At 35.8% G+C, this 20,731-nt stretch overlaps 1 protein-coding gene across 1 annotated transcript; it reads left to right on the top strand.

Annotated features, from left to right (window-relative positions):
• Positions 1 to 751: 751 nt before the first annotated feature.
• Positions 752 to 20,125, top strand: zgc:194930 (uncharacterized protein LOC557813 homolog). The gene is made up of 3 exons (XM_059535772.1): positions 752 to 1,080; positions 13,246 to 13,298; positions 17,967 to 20,125. Exons 2-3 carry the CDS (start codon positions 13,267 to 13,269, stop codon positions 18,670 to 18,672), a joined length of 738 nt encoding a protein of 245 aa, XP_059391755.1. The 5' UTR covers positions 752 to 1,080; positions 13,246 to 13,266; the 3' UTR covers positions 18,673 to 20,125.
• The last annotated feature ends 606 nt before the right edge of the window (positions 20,126 to 20,731 follow it).

Here is a 20,731-nt window from a genome sequence, read left to right as displayed (position 1 = left end):
CTGACATATAACATACATTTCCCACAAATGGAAAAACAGCTCCTTCAGATAAGTAATCTGTAATATGTAGCAGCAGTGGGCGCATGAACAAATAATAATTTCTGAGCTAATACATATACTACTAGCCTAAGCCAGAGAACATTATAACATTAACAAAAAGGAAAGGGATCACCAAGATACACGTACATATGTATATATGTTTGTTCTTCTTCTAAGTCCTCCTATAAGTGAGTTATGTTCTGTTGTTATACTGAGAGTACTTTCTATCTACTAAACCTGAAATGAACCCTCAGTCAGACAGACCTGTTGAGATCACTAGATGTAATGTAATACATTATTTAGCTAATTTATGAGCATCTTAAATAGTGAGCACTATTTCAAATATTGACACAAGTCATTTCTGAGACACACTTTCGGCCCTCAGAAGTATCACCAAACCTGTTCACCCACAAACACGTTTACTAATTTGGCCAATTCTATAACCCACACCCTAAAAAAAAATATTAAAAACTTTCTGGATTCTTTATATATATATATATATATATATATATATATATATACACACTTGAATAATACTATGCACTTGAATGCACATGCCCAGCTTGTCTAACACCTGCTTAGACTGCATGACGGTCATTTGTGCTGCTGTAGGCTAATTATTTTCCTGCGTGCCAATGGTTTAAACTGTGTTTCCCGGTCCGCTGAGTTTTCTTGATCCCTGGTCACATGGTTTGTCATTACCGTGCCGAGCACAGGCCATTACTTCGACTGCCATCTGAAATTGAAACGGACGTGTGGAGGAGGCACGGCAGAGCAGAGTCACGGGGGACCTTCCTTTACTCGGAAGCAGTAGCACAGGAGGGAAAATAAACACAAGGAAGGAGGAGGAAGCGGCTACTATGAGCGTGCGACGTCTTCTGGCCATGGAAGAAGTTTTTGGGACACTTCGCTTCTTGAGAACGCTTCTCTTTTAGCATATTAGGACATACGAAGTGGGAAAATAAATGAACGCCGGAGTTCTCAGTGAAATTGTAGCCACTCTGGCAAACAACTGCCACACCTTCGTCATCAGTGTAACAGGTAAAGGTTTTCTCTTAACGCGCTTCATCATGTAAGAGCTCAAGTTTTTCCTCGCACCTGTTGCGCAAAACTCGATATAGGAAGATTAAACATTTGTCCAATATGAAGATACATCTTTAAAAAATAAACAGTAGATAAAATCTACTTTATTGGCACTTTTGGCTGTATCATCCTCATCCATTTTTTTTCTGGAATATGAGGGAGATAAACAACGTAATAGCCTGGAGCTTAGTTATTTTGGTTACTGATAGTTGAAGCTTGTTCTTGTATTTTAATGGCAGAAGAAACACGGTTTTACCTTGTCAGATGGACGTGTTGCAGTGAACAGGGTCTATACCTTTTCTGCTTGCTTGTATTGTTAAAAGTGTAGTTCACCTCAAAATAAAAATTCTGTAATATTCTCACCCTTACATTAAACCCTCATTACATTTTCCTTCTGTGGAACACAAATGGAAAAAACTTAGATAACTTAACATTTTCCATGCAATTAGAATTCATGGTGACTAAATATTTAGGTCTTCTAAAGTCATGTGATACTTTGTATGAAGAACAGATTGAAATGTCTGTTGTTATTTACTGAAAACCTTCCTTTTCAGTGAGCGATTAATGAATGTGACTGGTTTGAATGTGACTATTAAATCATAAATCTCTTCTCTTTTGAGTTACCATTTTCTTTTCGTTGGATGATTAAAAAGAAGAAAAAAACAACAACCAGGGCATTCTGTAGATTGTCTCTTTTGGTTCAGATGGGTTTGAAACAACATGAGGTGAATGCTTAAATCTCTCTTTCTGCCAGTATCTTTGCTTTGCTTTGGGAATACAAGTTGAACAACATAATTCATATGAACTGAAGTTTGGATATTATTTGTATAATTTTAAATGTGGTTAAAGGCATTATTTTTACTGTAAACCGATGGCGGAAGGAACAGGCTTTTACGCTGTAGGTGAAGGTGTGTAGTTTGTAAAAGGTGTAGTTTTTCTGCCCTTGGGCAGTTTGGTTTGAACTAATTAAAAATGAATAAGCTCTAGACATGCTTTTTTGCACAGTGTTTTCTGGAAAAGAAAAAAAAAGCTGGAAAGAGGAGCCTAAATCATTAGAAAATGTTATGCTTTTAGCAATTTTAGAAAGAATCTTTTTAGGAATGTTTTGTCAGGTAACTTACAGTAAATGCTTCATCTGATAACATCTGAAAATTAGCTGTTTTTTATTGAGCACCAAGAAAATGTTCAAATCAGCATATTTGATGAAGGATATTTACAAAGGCTCATGTGACCTTGAAGTCTGCAGTAATGGATGCTGAAAATTCCCCCTTGCCATTATAGCAATAAATTACATTTTCTTCAGATTGTAATAATACTAAACAATATTACTGTACTGTATTTTCGATCTAATAAATGCAGCCTTGATGAGACTTTAAAAACATTTTTTAAAAAATTATTAAATAACAGCATCATTTCGGACACTTTTTACGTCCAACTTAAAGCTCCTAAGTAATTTTAGTTATTTTTATATACTTTTCATGTTGTAAAGTCAATTCTAGGCTTTGTCAGGTAGTCAGTCTCTAAGGGCTCGGTAGGCTTGTGTTACTGTTTACAGTAGCTGTGAGGGGGGCTGAGCAGGTTTATGTAGTTTGTCTAGGTGTTTACAGTCAGACACATTGTTTACTTTTGAGCAAGGTCTGCTGTGCTGAGTAAGGTGTGGTCTGATGTGCTCCACAAAGGCCACTCTGCCTCGTGCTCTGTCAGGCTCAGGCACTTTACCTTGATATTTACACTACTGGTGTGTACACAGACTAGCCTATATTGTACATCTCAGTGTGACGTTATGTAGTACAAAGCAACATCCTTTTCCATGGTTTACTATTCAGAGTTTTAATCTCTCCATCTCTTTCCCATTAGCCATTTCCTACTTTGTTGTAAGCATGACTCTGTTTGAAGGGCAGCACATTTAACAGCGATAAGAGTTCAAAATACATGTTGTGAATCCCAGGGCCTGTGTGTTAACATTTCTTCTATCTTGTGTGATCTTATGACTGTGGATCTCTTGATTGTGATCGCTAGTGTTACATAGACTTCATTTGTAGTCCATGTACTGATGCAGCATTCACAGATTATTGCCACTTTAATAACACTGTTTGTAGCTTTAAAACACAGTGTAATTTTAATAATTTTAAACATTATATTATGTTCCCATATGTGACCCTGGACCACAAAAACAGTTTTAAGTCGCTGGGGTATATTTTTAGCAATAGCCAAAAAAAAAAAAAAAAAAAACATTGTACGGGTCGGAATTATAAATTTTACTTTTATGCCAAAAATGATTAGGATATTAAAGGGGTCAAGGTCAGGATTTAAAGTTTTCCTTTCTCTTTGGAGTGTTACAAGCTGATTGTGCATAGATAAGTTCCCTGAAGTTGCAAAACAAAAGAGATTTCTTTATCAAAGTTAAGACTCTGCCACACGCCCTAAAACGGCTCATTCAAACACGCCCCCACATATCTATGTCACTACGTGTAAATCTTTGCGTAATGCTGCCCAAATGTTAATGCAAAGAAAGAAGGCATTATCAGTAACCGCAGTTATTGCTTAAGCAGCCATGTCAGGGAGATGCTGTGTGTATCTAGGTGAAAGCAAAAGCACTTTATTTGGTCTTGCGAAAGTAAATGCATCTTAGGAATCTAGTCTTTAGGAACACATTTAATGGACGACTGTTTTGTGAACCTAGGAGAGGAGGTTATTCTGACTTTGCTATGACAATCTGACACTTCTGAATCAGCCACTGTAAGTATGTTTTGTTATTAGTTTAAGTATTTGCTATTGACTGTTCAAATTCAGAGTTTTGGGCATCATTTGTGTGTGTGCACGCGCGCATGTGTGTGAAAGAGAGAGAGACAGGGTCACATCACAGAGGCAGCTGTCTTTACCGTCCGTGGCTTGTGTACAGCAAACACATATGAGCTTCATCACTGTGTCTGTCACGCGACTCTGTCTGTTCCCCTTTCAGGCTTGAACTGATGGTAAAACAAAGTACATTATTACATTTACTTTGAAAGTTGAAGCTCGTGATTATGGAAAGGGGCATTACATTTCTGGTAAGTGCTTGTGGTGAGTCAGTTGGTCAATCAGAGCAGACTGCGATTGTCGGAAGGGGGGACTTTGTAGAAAACTACATGTTTGAGAGAGGCGGGCCATAGAGGACCTACAATGATGTACAGTATTTGAAAAATAATGTTTTTTGGACATTAAAGTATGTCAACATATTCTGTTACACCAAAAACACAAAATAATGATCTTTAAAAAAGCAACATATGACCCCTTGAATGAAAGATCATGTTTCATGAAGATATTTTGTAAATTTCCTACCGTAAATATATCAAAACTCAATTTTTGATTAGAAATGTGTATTGCTAAGAATTCATTTGGATAACTTTAAAGGTGATTTTCTCAATATTAATTTTTTGCACCCTCAGATTCCAGATATTCAAATAGTTGTATCTCGTCCAAATATTGTCCGATCCTAATAAACCATACATCAATTGAAAGCTTATTTATTCAGCTTTCAGATGAAAATTTGACACTTAAGAATGGGTTTTGTGGTCCAGGGTCACATATAAAAACTCACACTCTTGGTAACCTTCATTAATTTTAGTATGCTAATATTCTAATATGCTGATTTGGTGCTATATATATATAGTCTGTTCTCATTTTTTGGTGCACATCAAGTGCATATATTTAATGGTTGAATAGTAAATTTCAGGTTTGAAGTGTGCAAGCAATTACAAACATGCTTGTCTTAACCATAACCTCTTCTTTAATACAATCCCAAAGTACTATGTAAAAAAAAATATATCTATATTGTTCTCTCAGTGTAGAAAATGCTTCATGTGAAAACGTAAATTTTCTTGTTTAATTCAAATTAGAAATAATATTTATTATGCATCAACCATCAAATCTCCAACAACAAAAGTAGTTTTCAGGGTTCAGATAAGGTAGAAAAACTTTTTTTTTTTTTTTTTTTTTTTTTTTAATAAACAAACACATAAGAACCAACATCATAAACTGAAACAGCTGGATAATAACTGGCAGTGAGTGTTTGGAAGTGCCTCACACAGGATGTAAAGTGGATCCTTGTTTTGTATATTTAGCGCTGTATTAAGTCATGATATGGGCATTCTCAAGAGGTCTGATGCTGTACGCACTGGTCTTCTGGTAATGAGGCCATGGCAACAGTGTCCAGGGCAACACGCCCATATTTGGCCACATTTCAAGCCATATTTAAAAGGAGCTTTGAATGCATTTATATTTTACACAAAGATATGATGTTTACCTGGTATAATATGGAGAAATGGAGTTTGCCATTTAGATACTCTTTTTTTCCAACTATTTAAATAAAGATAAAGACAGGGAAATATTAACTGAAATCGCAGTTTTAAGTTTCCAGACTTGTGATGGATTTTTCATGTTTCTTCATGTTAATGACCCTTGTCAATTTCATGCCATCTGGCTGTTTCCATATGGCATAAATAAAAATGAAAAGGGAGCATAATGCATGCTGAGAGCAAGAGAAATTCTAAACCAGTTTTCTGACTTTTCTTTCTGACGTTTAAACCACACCTTCACGAATATGATCCCTCTGTGTAGTAACCCTCCACCCGTACAAGATCTACACATCATCCACTATACACACACACACACACACACACAGTATACTGGTAGATAACCTAATATCCTTTACCATCTCTCTCTCTCTCTCTCTCTCTCTCTCTCTCTCTCTCTCTCTCTCTCTCTCTCTCTCTCTCTCTTTCTCTCTATTTCTGTTTTCTATTTGTGTATTACTCTATGCACTTTGTGAAACATTGACACTATCATTAATGTAAAAAATAGTGTTTACGAGTAAGCCATTACCCCAGAGGAGTATATCTAAATTTAAGTCCTTGTAAATGACCCAGAACTGTGTGTGGTTTTGATTTGTGGAAGTATAAGTTCAGTTCTTTCCTGTTTTTAGATATAGAGGGTTGTGTAATGTTTTGACTCATAACATAAACCAGGATTTTAGACTAATAAACATAACTGACTTGCTGCCACAACAGAGATCAGCGTCCTGTACACTGGTACATTAAATATATCCACAATTTACCTATTTGCTTTGTGCATTTAATGTAAGAATTATATAAATTATATAAACTAAAGAATTAAATGAATTATATAACGTTAAGAATTATATAAATTATATAACATAAATAATATACATATATATATATATATATATATATATATATAAACACAATAAAAACAACAATAAAAAAACATGACATATACACACACACACAAATATTAACTATTGCATATTGTGTACACAATGTTTAAAACTGTGATGATCTAAATGAAGTGAAATAATAAGTGAAATTATTGAATGAAAATGATTTATAGTTTATAGTATATTATAGAAAATGATCTATTATTTTGGTCACACTACAACATTTGCCTCAAACTCTTAGGTAGTTGTTAAGTTGAAGTAATAAGGGTCACATTTCAAGGTCCAGTTCTCGCTATTAACAAACCTTTAACTATGAATTTTGCCTCAATAAACTCTTAATTTGCTGATAATTAATATTTAGTTAGGTAGGTGGAATAGGGTAGGGAGGTAGCATGTGGTCATGCAGAATGTGCTTTAATAAACAGCCAATATGTTGATAATAGGAATGCTAATTAGCAACTAGTTAATAGTGAGAATTGGTCACTAAACTAAACTGTTACAATGATTAAATATGGGCTTTCAGAATAAAGCAATAATATGTTATTTATAAATACTATTAAACAGCCAATATGCTAGTAATATGCATGTATTTAATAGTAAGAATTGCTCCTTAAAATAAAGTGTTTTTCATTTTTTATATACATTATTACTCTTGACTCTAATTTCCATCAGGATCGACCATTACCCCAATAATGCTTTGTCAAAAGTTGGTGTACTTGGTTATCAAGGAGTCTACAGTGTCAGTGAAATATAAAATTGGATTAATATAAAAAAAATCAGTCATGCATAATTTCCTATCAAGCTGTCAAATTGTGCAAACAAATATGCAAATGTTATTTTATTTTGTTTATGTAGAATTTATAAAATTGTAGCAATGAAATTAGCCTTAGAAAGACAAAGGAGTTGGTCATTTTATTCCAATAATGATTTCCACTATAGAATACCATTAAACAAAATATAATACTACTATGTGTGGGGAAAATGTTTATGACTTTTAGACAAATTGAAAAAATGTGAGAATTCTTGAGTGATGCGTCTATGTACATATTTTCAGTAGACAATTTAAATTAGTCAGATTGTGAAAAGGTTAAACATCCGATTATATGCTGGTTCAAGCAGTAATAATAATAAAAGAAAATAAAAATCAGGAAAGCGGCAGCATCTTACAGGTGTTTGTGAGAAGATTTCAGTGTGTTAGAGCAGTGTGTAGGCCTAAGTGAAATCAGCTGGTCATTGATAGCTCTAATTATCTCTTGACACTGGTCTATCTGGCAGATTGTTTGACTTTGTTCTCAACAAATTGAAAGGAAATGAACTGTTAGTGGCTTGTGCGTTTGTTTATCTTGGCTGTGGAAGGCCAGTGCATGTGTGTAGGTTTGTGTTGGCACACACTGAACCAGTTGAATGGATTTAAACATTTGAGTAATGCTCAGAGCAAAGCACCTTCTAAAAAATGTATGTGTCGATCAGTAATACTGTATATCTGCCTTTGAGCTTAAATACGTAAGTCTGTGATTTAATGCTATCAAAGTATGTGTGGATTCCTACCTGTTTGTGTGTCTTGAGTAGGTTAAGGGCTGAGGAATGGAAAAGCCCCCTCATTTTGTTGCAGGAGATTAAGCATCCGTCACTTTCAAAGCGCAGGCCAGAAAGCAGTGCTGGAGGGCACACATTCTACAGTGATGAGAAATTCCCTTCTCCAATTTATTCCAATGGCGAAATGTCTGCCAGTGGTATATAGGATAGCTCAGATCTCAATCTGCCTCGGTTTCAGCCCACAATCTCCAGTAATCTCTTCAGGAATCACCTTTCTCCAAATGGAACATTTCAATTCTTTTGGATATAGAGTCCTGGATATTCCATTCATCTTAACTTCGTATCAAATATTTCTGCAATCTGTTGATCTTCTGGTCTTCTTCATTGAGACTGTTCAATAAATACTGTAATGTGTTTCATAAAGAGCATGGAATTCTTGATGGATTTAAAAGAATAGGTTTGGCATGAATCAGCTTTGTATTGTTACAAATGTACAGTATTATGTAAAATGATTTTGCCTGCACCCAGATATATATATATGTATTTGTCAGTAGAAGTATAGCGGTTTGTGCAAAATACACTATTTTGTGCCATCCTGCAAATGTTTTACAGTTATAGTTTTTGATAAAAATTACAGATCATGGTATGCATCTTTGTATTCCCACCCATGGACCATTGGATTGAAAGAGGGGCAATGGCAAATCACAAGTGCATTATATGGGTGTTGAAGTTTTCCCTTTTTCTGTTTTCTCTAGTCACATTGCTACAATTTTAAAATAAACCACAGATTTCTGTCTAGTGATACAGTATTTGGCAGACTTCTCCAGTCATTTAGTCTGGGATTTAAGTGTTTAAATCAGTGGTTCTCAATGTTCCTGTAGCCCTGTGCACATTTTGCATGTCTCCTAATTTAAACACAATTGATTCAGGTCATCAGTTGATTAGTAGAGACTCTAATGATGCCTTCATGTGCTTATGGAAACATCCTACTTTCCACTTCTTTAGTTGTAATTACGAGTTTGTCGTGTTCAAGTGCTTTGTTGTCGGAAAGAACAGAAATCATGGTGGATGGCCTGTTCATTATTTCCTGTTTCTTGGGGAAATCTTATTAAAGCTAAAAGGTATATATTGGAAGATAATTAGTCAATAACCAACAGGTTTTGAATAAAATGTATCGTCCCATTATTTGGTAACCACATAAACATTCACAGTGCTAAGAAATTCAGCTGGCTGACGATTCCTAAATTTTTGATCAAATAAATGCTATTTTCACTGTGTTCAACACATACTACACAATATATGGTTATTTATATACGTAAATATACATGACTGTAATGGCAGGAGAAAGCAATGTAGATCTTGTGAGAAAAACTAATTAAACTACTGCTATGTTTCTATCCTCCACCATATTTAAAGTTTATGGCTCGCCCAATTTAGAAATTCAGGTATCAAAACTATATCAGTTGCAAATACAATTAGAGAGACCATTCATATCCAGCTTCTAACTAGGAAACTTGTATTCACGATAATTACAATAGAATATGAAGGCAGCCAAAAAAGAGCGTTAGACAAAAGAGACATGCAAAATGGCTGTTTTCTCAATATGCATTTTTAAGTCTCTGACAAGATCTTGTACTACATTATCCACACCTGCCCAGGTTCAATTCCAATACTCAAGAACACAAGTGCAGAGGACGCATGAAAGTGCCCGGATGTGTTCATCAGAGAATCAGTGACTTCAGAGAATCAAACCAATAGAAATTCCTGAAAATGAAGAATGTAAGCCTTTAAAGAATTCCAGCTGCAACATTGGGAATATGTAGTTCGTTAAAGTAAACTGTTTTTCTTACTATGAAGTAAATACGATTGATTTTATTCTTATAATAATTGTGTTGTCACATTATAGATGAACTACACAAGAAACTGATTTGTCATTGTATTTATGGAAAGGAAGACTGTGTGCACTGTTGTAAAACGCAATAATCTCTAGCAGCTGACAGAGGTTGCCAGGTGCCCGTGTCATGCTCCTGCTGTCAAACAGGTGTCTGCTGCGTACCACATCTGGCTGCTAATCACCTAGCAATACTCCATCCAGTTTCTTGTGTCCATGGCAATGGCCTGAAAGATGTGAAGTTAGCGTGTGTAGTTTTAGGATAGTTTTTGTATAAACATATTCCAAATGTTGTATATAGAGCAGTTTTGTAATATAGTAAATATAATTACATTGCATTTAAAATTGAATTAATGTCACATCAAAACAACAGAAGGCATATGTTTTATTTTACTCAAATAAGACAAATCTTGATTCCTTTCACATACAGACATCATATATACACAAAGAAACAACCACTCTGTTCACAGTGAAGAGTGTTGCATGTTGATGTTTTGTCTACGTGCAGTGTGTTTTGAATTTTTCCACTCGTTAAACCATTTGCCTTTCCGTCACAGTGACTTGCTTGCCAGTAATCCTGTATAACAAATATTGCCTAACTTGATATACCTGTTAAATTTTCTTTTATTTGTCTTAGTTTCAAGCACATGTGATGCCACGAGTGAATTACATAGGTGATTCTTGCTTCCTTAATAATAAAATATATGACATTTAATTGCATTCGATTCTGGTACAGATTATTGCTTTTACCCTTAAATGTGACATACCGTATTTTCCGGACTATGTCGCAGTTTTTTTTCATAGTTTGGCTGGTCCTGTGACTTATAGTCTGGTGCGACTTATTTATCAAAATTTATTTGACATTAACCGAGAGAAATGAACCAAGAGAAAACATTATCGTCTACAGCCGCGAGAGGGTGCTATGCTGCTCAGTGCTCCTGTAGTCTACACTGAAAACATAGAGCGCCCTCTCGCGGCTATAGATGATAATGTTTTCTCTTGGTTCTTGGTTCTAAATAAATGCAGGGGGGCAGGGTTTCATATTTTTTGCCATTGGCTAGCGGACCCCCACCTGCTGTTAGCATTCCATTGACTCCCATTCATTTTAGCGTCACTTTGACAGCGAATAACTTTACATCTGAGACGTTTAAAGACTCCATTTGCCCATTGATTATTTCTAAAGAAACACAAAAATGTATAAAAGGCTCCATTACCTTATATCTGACGTTATGGTCCCGTAGAAGCAGTTTTTGTAAAAAATAGGCTAACGATTGCATCAAAACCTCTGACTCTCTGTCGCACAGTAGAGAAATCACCGTATGGACAGGAGGAGAAGCTCGCAGGCAATCTTTTACTGTCTATGAAGCAATCGGGGGGACATGGAGGCATGAAGTCAAGGGAGATAATTAATCAGAATACTTACCAAAATTATTCCTGTTCACGCTCGCCTTCTCTGGAAGATTCGGTGGGTGATTCACATTTCTCTTGGCACAGCGATTAGAAGATTTACAGGTTGCTCACGTGACATCTACGTCATCAAGCTCAGTTTGAGTCTGTGCAGTACGCTCGACCCCCAGGAAGTGCGTGCTTCTAATTGACTTCACTTGTCTCCGTTGAATCCAATGGGGTCGCTGTGTCCATTTCTTTGACTGTCTATGAATAAATGCGACTTATAGTCCAGTGCGACTTATATATCTTTTTTTCCTCGTCGTGACGTATTTTTGGACTGATGCGACTTATACTCAGGTACGACTTATTGTCCGAAAAATACGGTAATTGAATGGAAATGTTGTGTAAATAAGTGCTGTTAAATAAATTAAAAGTATTACAAAACACTGCTAACTGAAATAATAAAAAAAAATACATTAAAAATAACTAAAAGGAAATGAGAAATGTTGCCCTGCCAACTAATTGAAACAATTTTGCAGTAAGTACTGAAATAGAGTAAGGGAGCTGTGATGTCAGAACCCAGAAGAGTAATTCGCCGCTGGTTCCTTTGAGATTTTCCAATGGGGTTTTATAATGTTTTTTTTTTTATTATTATTATTAGTAAAATAAAGCCTGTGGTAAATGTTCTACAATGTAAATTACACACAACCATAACCAAAACAAATATTTTGATGCAATTATGTTCATTTTTGAAAACGTATGTTTTAAATAAGTAACTAGATAAGAATGTTTGGGCTGTGAGTGTGTGCAGTTTACACTGTAGAACAAAATGTAAACGTATCATCAAATTATGTTTACCACAGGCTTTATTTTACTCATAAATAAAAAGATAAAATAATAAATAAAAAACATTATAAAACCCCATAAGAAAATCTCTAAGGAACCTGCGGCTAATCACTCTTCCGGATTCTGATGTCATAGTCAGAAAATGGAAATAAAACTATATTCAAGCTACATAAAAATATTAAAAAGCATAAACTAATAAAATGACAAAAGCACATCAAATTATAAAAATCTAATTACACTGATGTAAATGATTTTCACAATGTAATTGTGTTGGATTCTCCCGCATTATTGGTCTCTAACACATTGGGACACGTGAGGTGACTGTTTTCCGTGATGCTTTCTGTCTCAGGAGAAAGAGAGCGAGTCTGGGAGTGTCTTTGTCCTATTAGACGGATCTTTTCCCAGACTGAGCTATCAATTATTTACAAGGCTACTTGCGCATAAAAAAACGCAAGAAATGCCAAAGCCTGAAATGGCACGACAGGCCGCGGAAAGGTCAATACATCTTTGCTTTTCACAAAATGAGCATGTATTAATAACATTTTATTTGACCTGCCACTGTGAGAAGTAATCCAGAATGTCACGAACACATGTGACTGTCCTTGTGTCCTGAAGCCACATACCTGACAATTTCATATGTCAAGTTTACGCCATATGCCACGTCAATATGAAACCAAATAAAATGTCCTTATGGAGTGCCAGATATTGATATAGTTCTTCTGAAAGATCATACCTGTGTCTGTGTAAACATATCAACAGAATCTGACACTGAGTGTGCTGTCTTTGATGGGTGAGGTAAAAAAAAAAAAGGTATGTATTCTTGAAGGCGATTTGAAGCCAACCCAAGTTTTGGTTAATTTGGTTGATGTTGATGTGCACAAGCTGTATCCACTTGTAAAGATGGTCTGCAGTGGTTCACAATTGTTGGCACACTGGTTTTATCATATTCTTTGAGTTTCTGAGTTCCTGTGTCAGCAGGTCTATTTACACAGACATAACCGTGATCACGTCCTCATGTTCTAACAGCTGAGGTGAAGAATTAGCACATTTACTGAATAGCCCTTTGTTGAAAGCATGTTCACTCTCCTAAGCACTGATTCAGCTCTGGATTCTTCAGATACCTTTTTAATAAATGTAACTTGCGTATTTCAATCCACACAATAGTCTACGTGATATCTCTAATTCACTTTATTCAATTATATGTACACACACAAGCACACACTAAACCTGCTTTGTCTTTCCACAGGTTTTCTACACAACTGTCCAGATGGGTTGCAGTTGCTGTAGGATGTTAAAAAGGTAAGACTGAAGGTATAAATACTAGAGATTCTTTATTCCCAAGTAAATCTATCCTGAAGATCCTAGATATTTCTCACATCACTGCTGTTGTTTAACAGCTCAGTCAGACTTTAGTCTCTCTAAAGCTGACCTGGGATCAGTTTTTTTGGTTGAAACTGGGGTTCAGTCTGCCAGCACTGCTCTGTTCTCTGTCAATAGACATTTTGTTTTAGGATCTTTCTCTTTAACATTATGTGGGTTGTTTTGATGCAGGGAGTTTATTTCACGGTAAATATACACAGATATTCACACTCTCAAACCGCCCTTTAATTGCTCAGAATGTCACATTTCTGGGCTTAGTTTGAGCTGCAAGATTTGCCTCATGCACAAACTACAAATACATGCTTTCTTTTGGCATTTAACATTACTAGTGTGTAGTCTGACTGGCTTTGTGTCAAATCTGTTGAACAACACCCACACATTTTAACTTGATATATATGCACAGTCAAAGAGGAAAAAGTATATAAATCGAAGTGTTTAGTAAGATAGGCTCCTTTTTTACTTATTTCAAGTGTGTCCAATCTTGTGCTCCTTCAGGGCCAAAAAAAAAAATCCTGCAGAGTTTAGCTGTAACCCTAATCAAACACACCTGAACCAGATAATCAAAGTCTTCACAATCACAAGAAATATGGTAAATATCTATAGAAAGGTGGCCCTCCAGCAGCAGAAATAGAAACCCTTGATGTCATTTTTTTTTTTACATTGTGCAAAGGGTTGTATGCTGTATTATCTGAAAAGATACACATTTTCAAACCTCCCCCGGGAACAGTATATAATCTGGGAAACTGTTTAGGGTGAATAGAAAGCGAGTTCCCAGGCTTTTTTTGGATTAGGTCAAATCCTGCGGCTGATAAACATTAGCATTCTACTCTGTCGCGTCTCTTACAAGGTAAAAATGCCTTGCATTGCTAGACATTGTGTGTTGTTTTAATGGGGGTAATGTTTACTAAGGGTAAAAATTATCTTCCCGCCAGGTAAAGTGGAATATTCCACTTTATCCACCCTGAAACTGTTAAACTGAAATGGATTTTGAAACGAGGTGCTTAAACATAGATAATTTATAATGAAACTGTATAATGAAAATCGTCTCATGTAATACACTAAAACGAAATACAATAAATGTTTGGAATATGACAGAGAAGACTCACAATGTTCAGACAGATGAAAACACGAACACCTAAGGTTGGCTCAGTTACATGCCTCTCTTTCCATGTGGATTTTCGGCAGACAAGGGGAGTGAAAAGCAGAAGGATCTCAGCAGGAGGTGTCTGACACAAATACACCAGGATCACTTGGCACACACACATACACACACACACACACACACACACACACAAGTTGAGATTCTTATTCTTATGTTGGTTTTATACTTTCCTATTTAATACCTGTTTGTTGTATAATTTAGTGTAAATCCAGAAATGTAAATATTTTGTTATGTAATAAGTAGAAAAAAAACAAACCCCTAAAAGAGGAATGAGGACACAATGTGATGTTATCACTCATACACCTGTTTGTTATTTTTCCCATATTGTTTCGCTACACTGGTTGTGCTTTCGTCAGTAAGGCTCTTTGCCTGGGCTATGTAAATTATGAGTGTATTCAAATGTCCTGCACATATCAGGTTGCAGTATAACCCTAAAGAGGAACAGCATTTTGTATATTATGATGAAAATGACAACCTGAATGAACTGATATATGATAGTTTTTTGAAGATTAGCAATGATGGTCAAGATCGGAGGCCAGATAATTTGGTAACAATTAGGTTTGTTTGTCTACCTGCTTTTAAATATTGTTATTTTATTCCAAATTATCATACATATATTATACAAATATATTATATACATATTAGATATACGTTTTGTTGTTATTTAGGGGTGACTGATTCTAAAGTCAATTATGCAGCAAAAATAGGCTGAGATGGAAAAACTCAAATTATTCAAAATAATGTACATTTTTTAAATAATGTTGCCCTTCTGCAGAAATGTGGATTTCTGATTATTTCATAGTCAGAAAACAATGTTTGAGGAAGTGAATTTACAATCTGAATATAATACAGGGATGTCCATTCTGGAGAACCACCTTCCTGTTAGCTCCAACCTGCAGCAGCATACCTGTCTTAAAGTTTCTAGTGATCCTGAAAGTCTTTATTAGCTGCTTCAGATGTGCTTAATAGAGTGCTGCAGGAAAGAGCCTTACAGCTTTTCTCAATCGAGTTGACACATTTCTGCTTTCATAGCAATAACACAGCACAGTAAACACTCTATGTTGGCCAAACATTTCAGTTTTACTACACAACGAAGCGCTGCATTTTAGAGTAATGCATTTATTAAAAATAGATACTAACATCAAAACTAAAAGTGTGTTTTCTGTTCATTTGATAACATATTCAACTCTACATGCAGACATTAAAATGTTTATCATGACATTCTTTAAAGGGTTACTCCACCCCAAAATGGAAATTTTGTCATTAATCACTTACCCCCAAACTCGTAAAAGCTCCGTTCGTCTTCGGAACACAATTTAAGATATTTTGGATTATCCCTTTAATAAGTTGTCTATCAATGAGTTTCCTACAAAAATTATTTTATATATTAGAATTAAAAATATATAAATAATAAATGTACCGAAATCACTGAATTAACTGACCGATCATTTCTCACAAGTCATGCATTGTGGGAAAATACACAGAATGAATGTTGAATCCACACATGACAAGCTTCTGCCTCAACATTTCCCTAGGGCTCTTTCAATGCTTGAAGACATTGTAGGGGCCTTTTAGTGTTGTATAGGCTCAAGGCATCCAGTGGTTGAAATTGTGACGCACATTGTGTTGTTGCCTCCTTGTTGTCCAGGGAAATTGACTGTGTCATGATGGCCAATCTGATTCTATTCTCTTCTTTTTTGTTGATATTGAAGCCAGCTTCATCAACATACAGCTCAGCATTAGGCATAGAGATGCCTGAAATTTTCCAGAGTGTAATAGTATGGATATAATATGGATATCGGCCGATATTTGGAATTTTTTAATATCAGGCGATACGTTTTTCTGCTTGGCCGATGTGTTCGAGGCGGTACTTTTATTTTGATGGTGCTGAAAACGGCAGCGCCTGAGAGCACACAGCTGAGCTCACACTCTCCCTCTTGTTCGCCGTCATCATTAACAGTTCTGCCTAAAACGGATATAAGTCTGTCTAATAATCAGATAGAACGGTTAAACAAAAAAATGTATGTATACAAGAGGTATTAATACGATTGATTTTATATTATTAGTAATAGAATGGCAAACATTATAATACTTTCTCATTTGTCGTCAGCATTAAGCAGAAAATGCATTTATATCATTTAAACAAATCTTTGAATAGCTAATGAACATTTAATTTAATAAACCTTGCAAACTTAGTTCAACCCAGCCGTGAGATCTTGTGAAGTGTGCATTTTTGTCCAGCATGATCGCGTGATCTTTGTGTGACAGTTGGTCATCGTGAATTGAATGCTTTAAACTTTAAACTCGTGATTTCAAATTATGATGCACTTTTTGCATTTGCCCTCTGTCATATTAAAGTGTGCTGTATGTAAAATGAATGTTACCCTGGCTTTATTCGAAAAATATGATTCTCAATGCACACCTTTATTTACACTTCTCTCTTTTCCCTTCTCATTCTTGTTTCGTCTTTTTCCATTTCCCCTTTTACAATTATTGTAATTGAGATAAATGTGTAAACAATTAGGACATTAGCATTTCCTTTGTTGTCTGCATCACTCACTCAGCAGATATTAATTTGGGGCTAATTGAAAACATACCAAGTACAACTCAGAATTTTGAAAAAAAAAAGGTACATTTTTGTGTAAAACTAATACGCAAAGTTACAATTATCTACACATATAAACGTTTTGGCTGTGTGAACTATTGCGAAAACATTTGAGAATTTTGTGCAGTGTTTTGACAAAATTATGCACATGATTTGTAATTTGTATGAAATTAATGAAAACTTACAATCTGTTTAGGACAATTAGAAAGTGATCAGATGACTGTGTTAACTGTTTTGTGACTTAAATTTGGAGAAATGTGTCAAACTAACTGAGAAAAACATACAAACAAAAAGTGTACATCATAAAATACATAAGTAAAACCCTACTTTTTAAAGCTTTTGGTTCTTGAAAAAGCTGGTTGCTAACAAATGGCTTAACAGGACTACAGACGTTGCCATCGTCCCCAGCAGGAAATCTTATCTACTCAAGCACTATATTCTGCTATTAATGCCTTGCAGTGTTTATAATTGTACTCTAGCAAACTATTCTAACTCAAAATTTCCAACTTATAGATTTTAAAGTTTTCAGTTTTCAAAAGCTTAGCTTGGTGACATTGAGGTCATGCAATCATAGTGTTGTTCGTTTACAGCTTACTAATGAAGAATGGGAGCTCCTGACACTTTCTTAGCGCTGTTAAAATAAAAGTCCTCTTCTTATCAGTAGATGTGTTCATTAAAAAATTCAAATGTATTGGTCAACCACTAGTTCTGCTTCACTGTTATTTGACTTTATTTGAATCTTAATTGGGTTATAATGATTATTTGCAACATCAAAAGTACATTTCATTAAACTCTCTTCTCTACTGCCTCTCTGTTACAGTTACATTTATGACCCCTCAGTCCCTGTAGAAGTTCCTGGTCGGAAGCGGGACCCCACCAGCAGCTCTCTTTATCAATCTCATCGATTCCCAGAGGAGGCAGACCACATTCCCAAGAAGCAGGGCTTCCACAACCTAGCATACAGCACCCATCCCAGCCCGACCAAACTTGACATCGACAACAACCACATCAACCGGCTCCATGCTAACATTCCAGACGAGCAGATCCGATCGAGCCCAACAGAGGGTGACCCAAGTCTTTACATCCTCCAGCCCGAGGACAAGGGGACGACAACCTTATGCGCCAATCCGCCCATACAGAACGAGTCGTTGTTGGGAACAGAACCGGGCAAGCGAGAGGACAGATTCCGAGACTCTGGGCTGGGCGGCGGAGGCATAACAGATGGGACAGAGGGATCTGATGGATACCCCTATGGACAGGAAGATGAAGACGAGGACAGGAAGAGCAGGCTAGCCAGTACTCTGGACACAGCCGATGAGGAGAGTGTGCTATCTGTCGACATGCACACCAGCAGTACGAGCCTCTCCTCAGCAGACACAAAGCTCATGAAAGAGGACAGAGAAAAGGAAGAGGCCTCGATCAAGAGAGGAGAGCAAGAGATGGATTGTGTGAGCGTCACAGACTCAATGGTGGCAGAGGCCTTGGCCGCTCTGGATGCGGCGACTGCGGGAGAGGATTCGGAGTGATGTCAGGTGGCCACTAGTTAATGGTGGCTACAAGGGAGATTTCCATACTCACTCTCTCGCTCACCCTCTATATTTGAATACAGCCAAATAAAAGCGCTCACGAAGCCTGTAGTTCATTTTATTTTCAATGGAAAAAAATCAAATGAAGCCTTGACAGCAGGAACTGCTGCTTGTTTACACAACAAAAAAACCGACCACTTATGAGACTTACTTGAGCAAATGAAGGTCATGGACAAACTCAATTCTCAGACCAAACTGACTGGACTGTTGCACGATTTTCCTCAGTGCTGTTGTGTTCACAGCATCGTAATGAAATAAGCTCCATTTCTTATCATCAAATATTATTTCTGCACCATAACATAATGAAAGCACTCTTCTTCTGTAGCAACTGTTTGGAGGTGGGGCCAAATCATTCATAATTATCGTCATACGCTTTCTATACAAAGAGATGGTGAAAAACAAATAAGCCAGTGTCCTGGTGTGGGGTTACTTCTGTGCTTAATGCACTTTTAGAGACGTTGTATGATTATATGATCAAACTGTTTAATACAGTGAAATCAAGTTAATTCAATCTCAACAGATCAATATGCTATTTCTTGCTTGTTGTTACACTGTGAACACATCATCAATGCCCTCATAGAGCTGTAGGATGACATGGGCTTTGTTTTTACACATAAATATACAGCAAGAATTGTATGTGAATCTCATGAAAACATTTCAACCATAAATGAAATTATCTTTTGCATAGAATGCATGTTTATTCTGCATTGTAGATGATGGTTTTTAATTTTTAAATTCAATATTTAAATATATAATTATATTATAAACAATACATTTGAAGGAGAAATGCTTAATGCAAAGCATCTTTATGGTACAATCGTAGCTCAATGTATGCAAAACATAATTTCTTTTTTCTTTAGATTTTGAAATACGATCCATTCATGAGATTTATCCTTATATATTTATGTTGTCATTGCACTTTGTACATTTCAAAAGCAGTAGCGTGTTGAAGAATCAGACCAGTGATGGTAGTTGATGCTATTAACTATCAGAGGCCTGATGAAAAGAACCCTGCTAATTTAGCTGTCCCGTATGACACTCATCTCATGCAGACATTTCTATACATTAGTGAAGAAATATATTTATCAGAGAAATGAATGTAACCCCCTTATACAAGAAATTATTCATTTTTTTTCTTCTTCTTCTTCTTAATGAAGGTCATTGAGTATTTTCAAATGTTTTACCAAGTATGCATTGGTTTGAACTTTATGTATTGGTCAGAATCATTTCTTTTAAAAATGAGTAAATGTTATTGACAGGAACTGATTTTCTAATACATTAAGTGCACATTCACAGTGAATACGCTGTTTATATTCCATTCTTTCTGCTTTTACCAGAGGACAGAATTGTCACATGAACCAGGGGAAAATAAAAACAATGTGCTTGATCATAAGACTTGCGATGCAATCTGTTGACTTTTCTGTCTTGTGGTGGATAACGATGCCGTAGGGCCTCTTATATAACCCTCAAGCCCTCAATGGCCAGTAATTGGCAGTAAGTTTTCAGCTACATTGTGCTGAAATCCAAAGAGATCAGATATTGGGTTTGTGCAATTCTGCAAATACTGAAAAACAATTAAGATACACATTATATTCCAGTGACACTTTTAATGAGTGTGAGGATGAAAATAAGCAAACTTTGATTGGCTGTAACATCATATACTGTAGAACCATTAAATTACCTCAAATCTTTTGAAAATGATTTTAGTCCGTAGAGTCTGTTTTACAATTCATCAGTGTGTCTTTGTCTCTTTCATCATCTGGTTTTGATACAGCAAAAACAGTTTTAGAATGATTTGCTTTTCAAATTTGTATTCAGTCTTAATTAAATTGATGCTTTGATCGCTAAAAGCAAAGGTTTCTTTTAACAGTACAAGAGGCCATGCTGACACCACTGTTTGGGATAAAAGAGAGAATCGTATCTGGTTTGATGAGTCAAAAACATTTGGGTATCTAGTGTTTAGAGAGCCCTGACTTGTGTGGTTTACTAATAGACCATA

Source organism: Carassius carassius, chromosome 3, assembly GCF_963082965.1.
Source record: "Carassius carassius chromosome 3, fCarCar2.1, whole genome shotgun sequence".
Lineage (NCBI taxonomy): Eukaryota > Metazoa > Chordata > Actinopteri > Cypriniformes > Cyprinidae > Carassius > Carassius carassius.
This window is presented reverse-complemented; position numbering and strand designations above follow the sequence as displayed.

Coding starts and splice junctions, on each gene's coding strand:
- zgc:194930 (XM_059535772.1), top strand. CDS start 13,267: ATGGGTTGCAGTTGCTGTAGGATGTTAAAAAG. Junction 13,299..17,966: donor TGCTGTAGGATGTTAAAAAG/GTAAGACTGAAG, acceptor TCTCTGTTACAG/TTACATTTATGACCCCTCAG.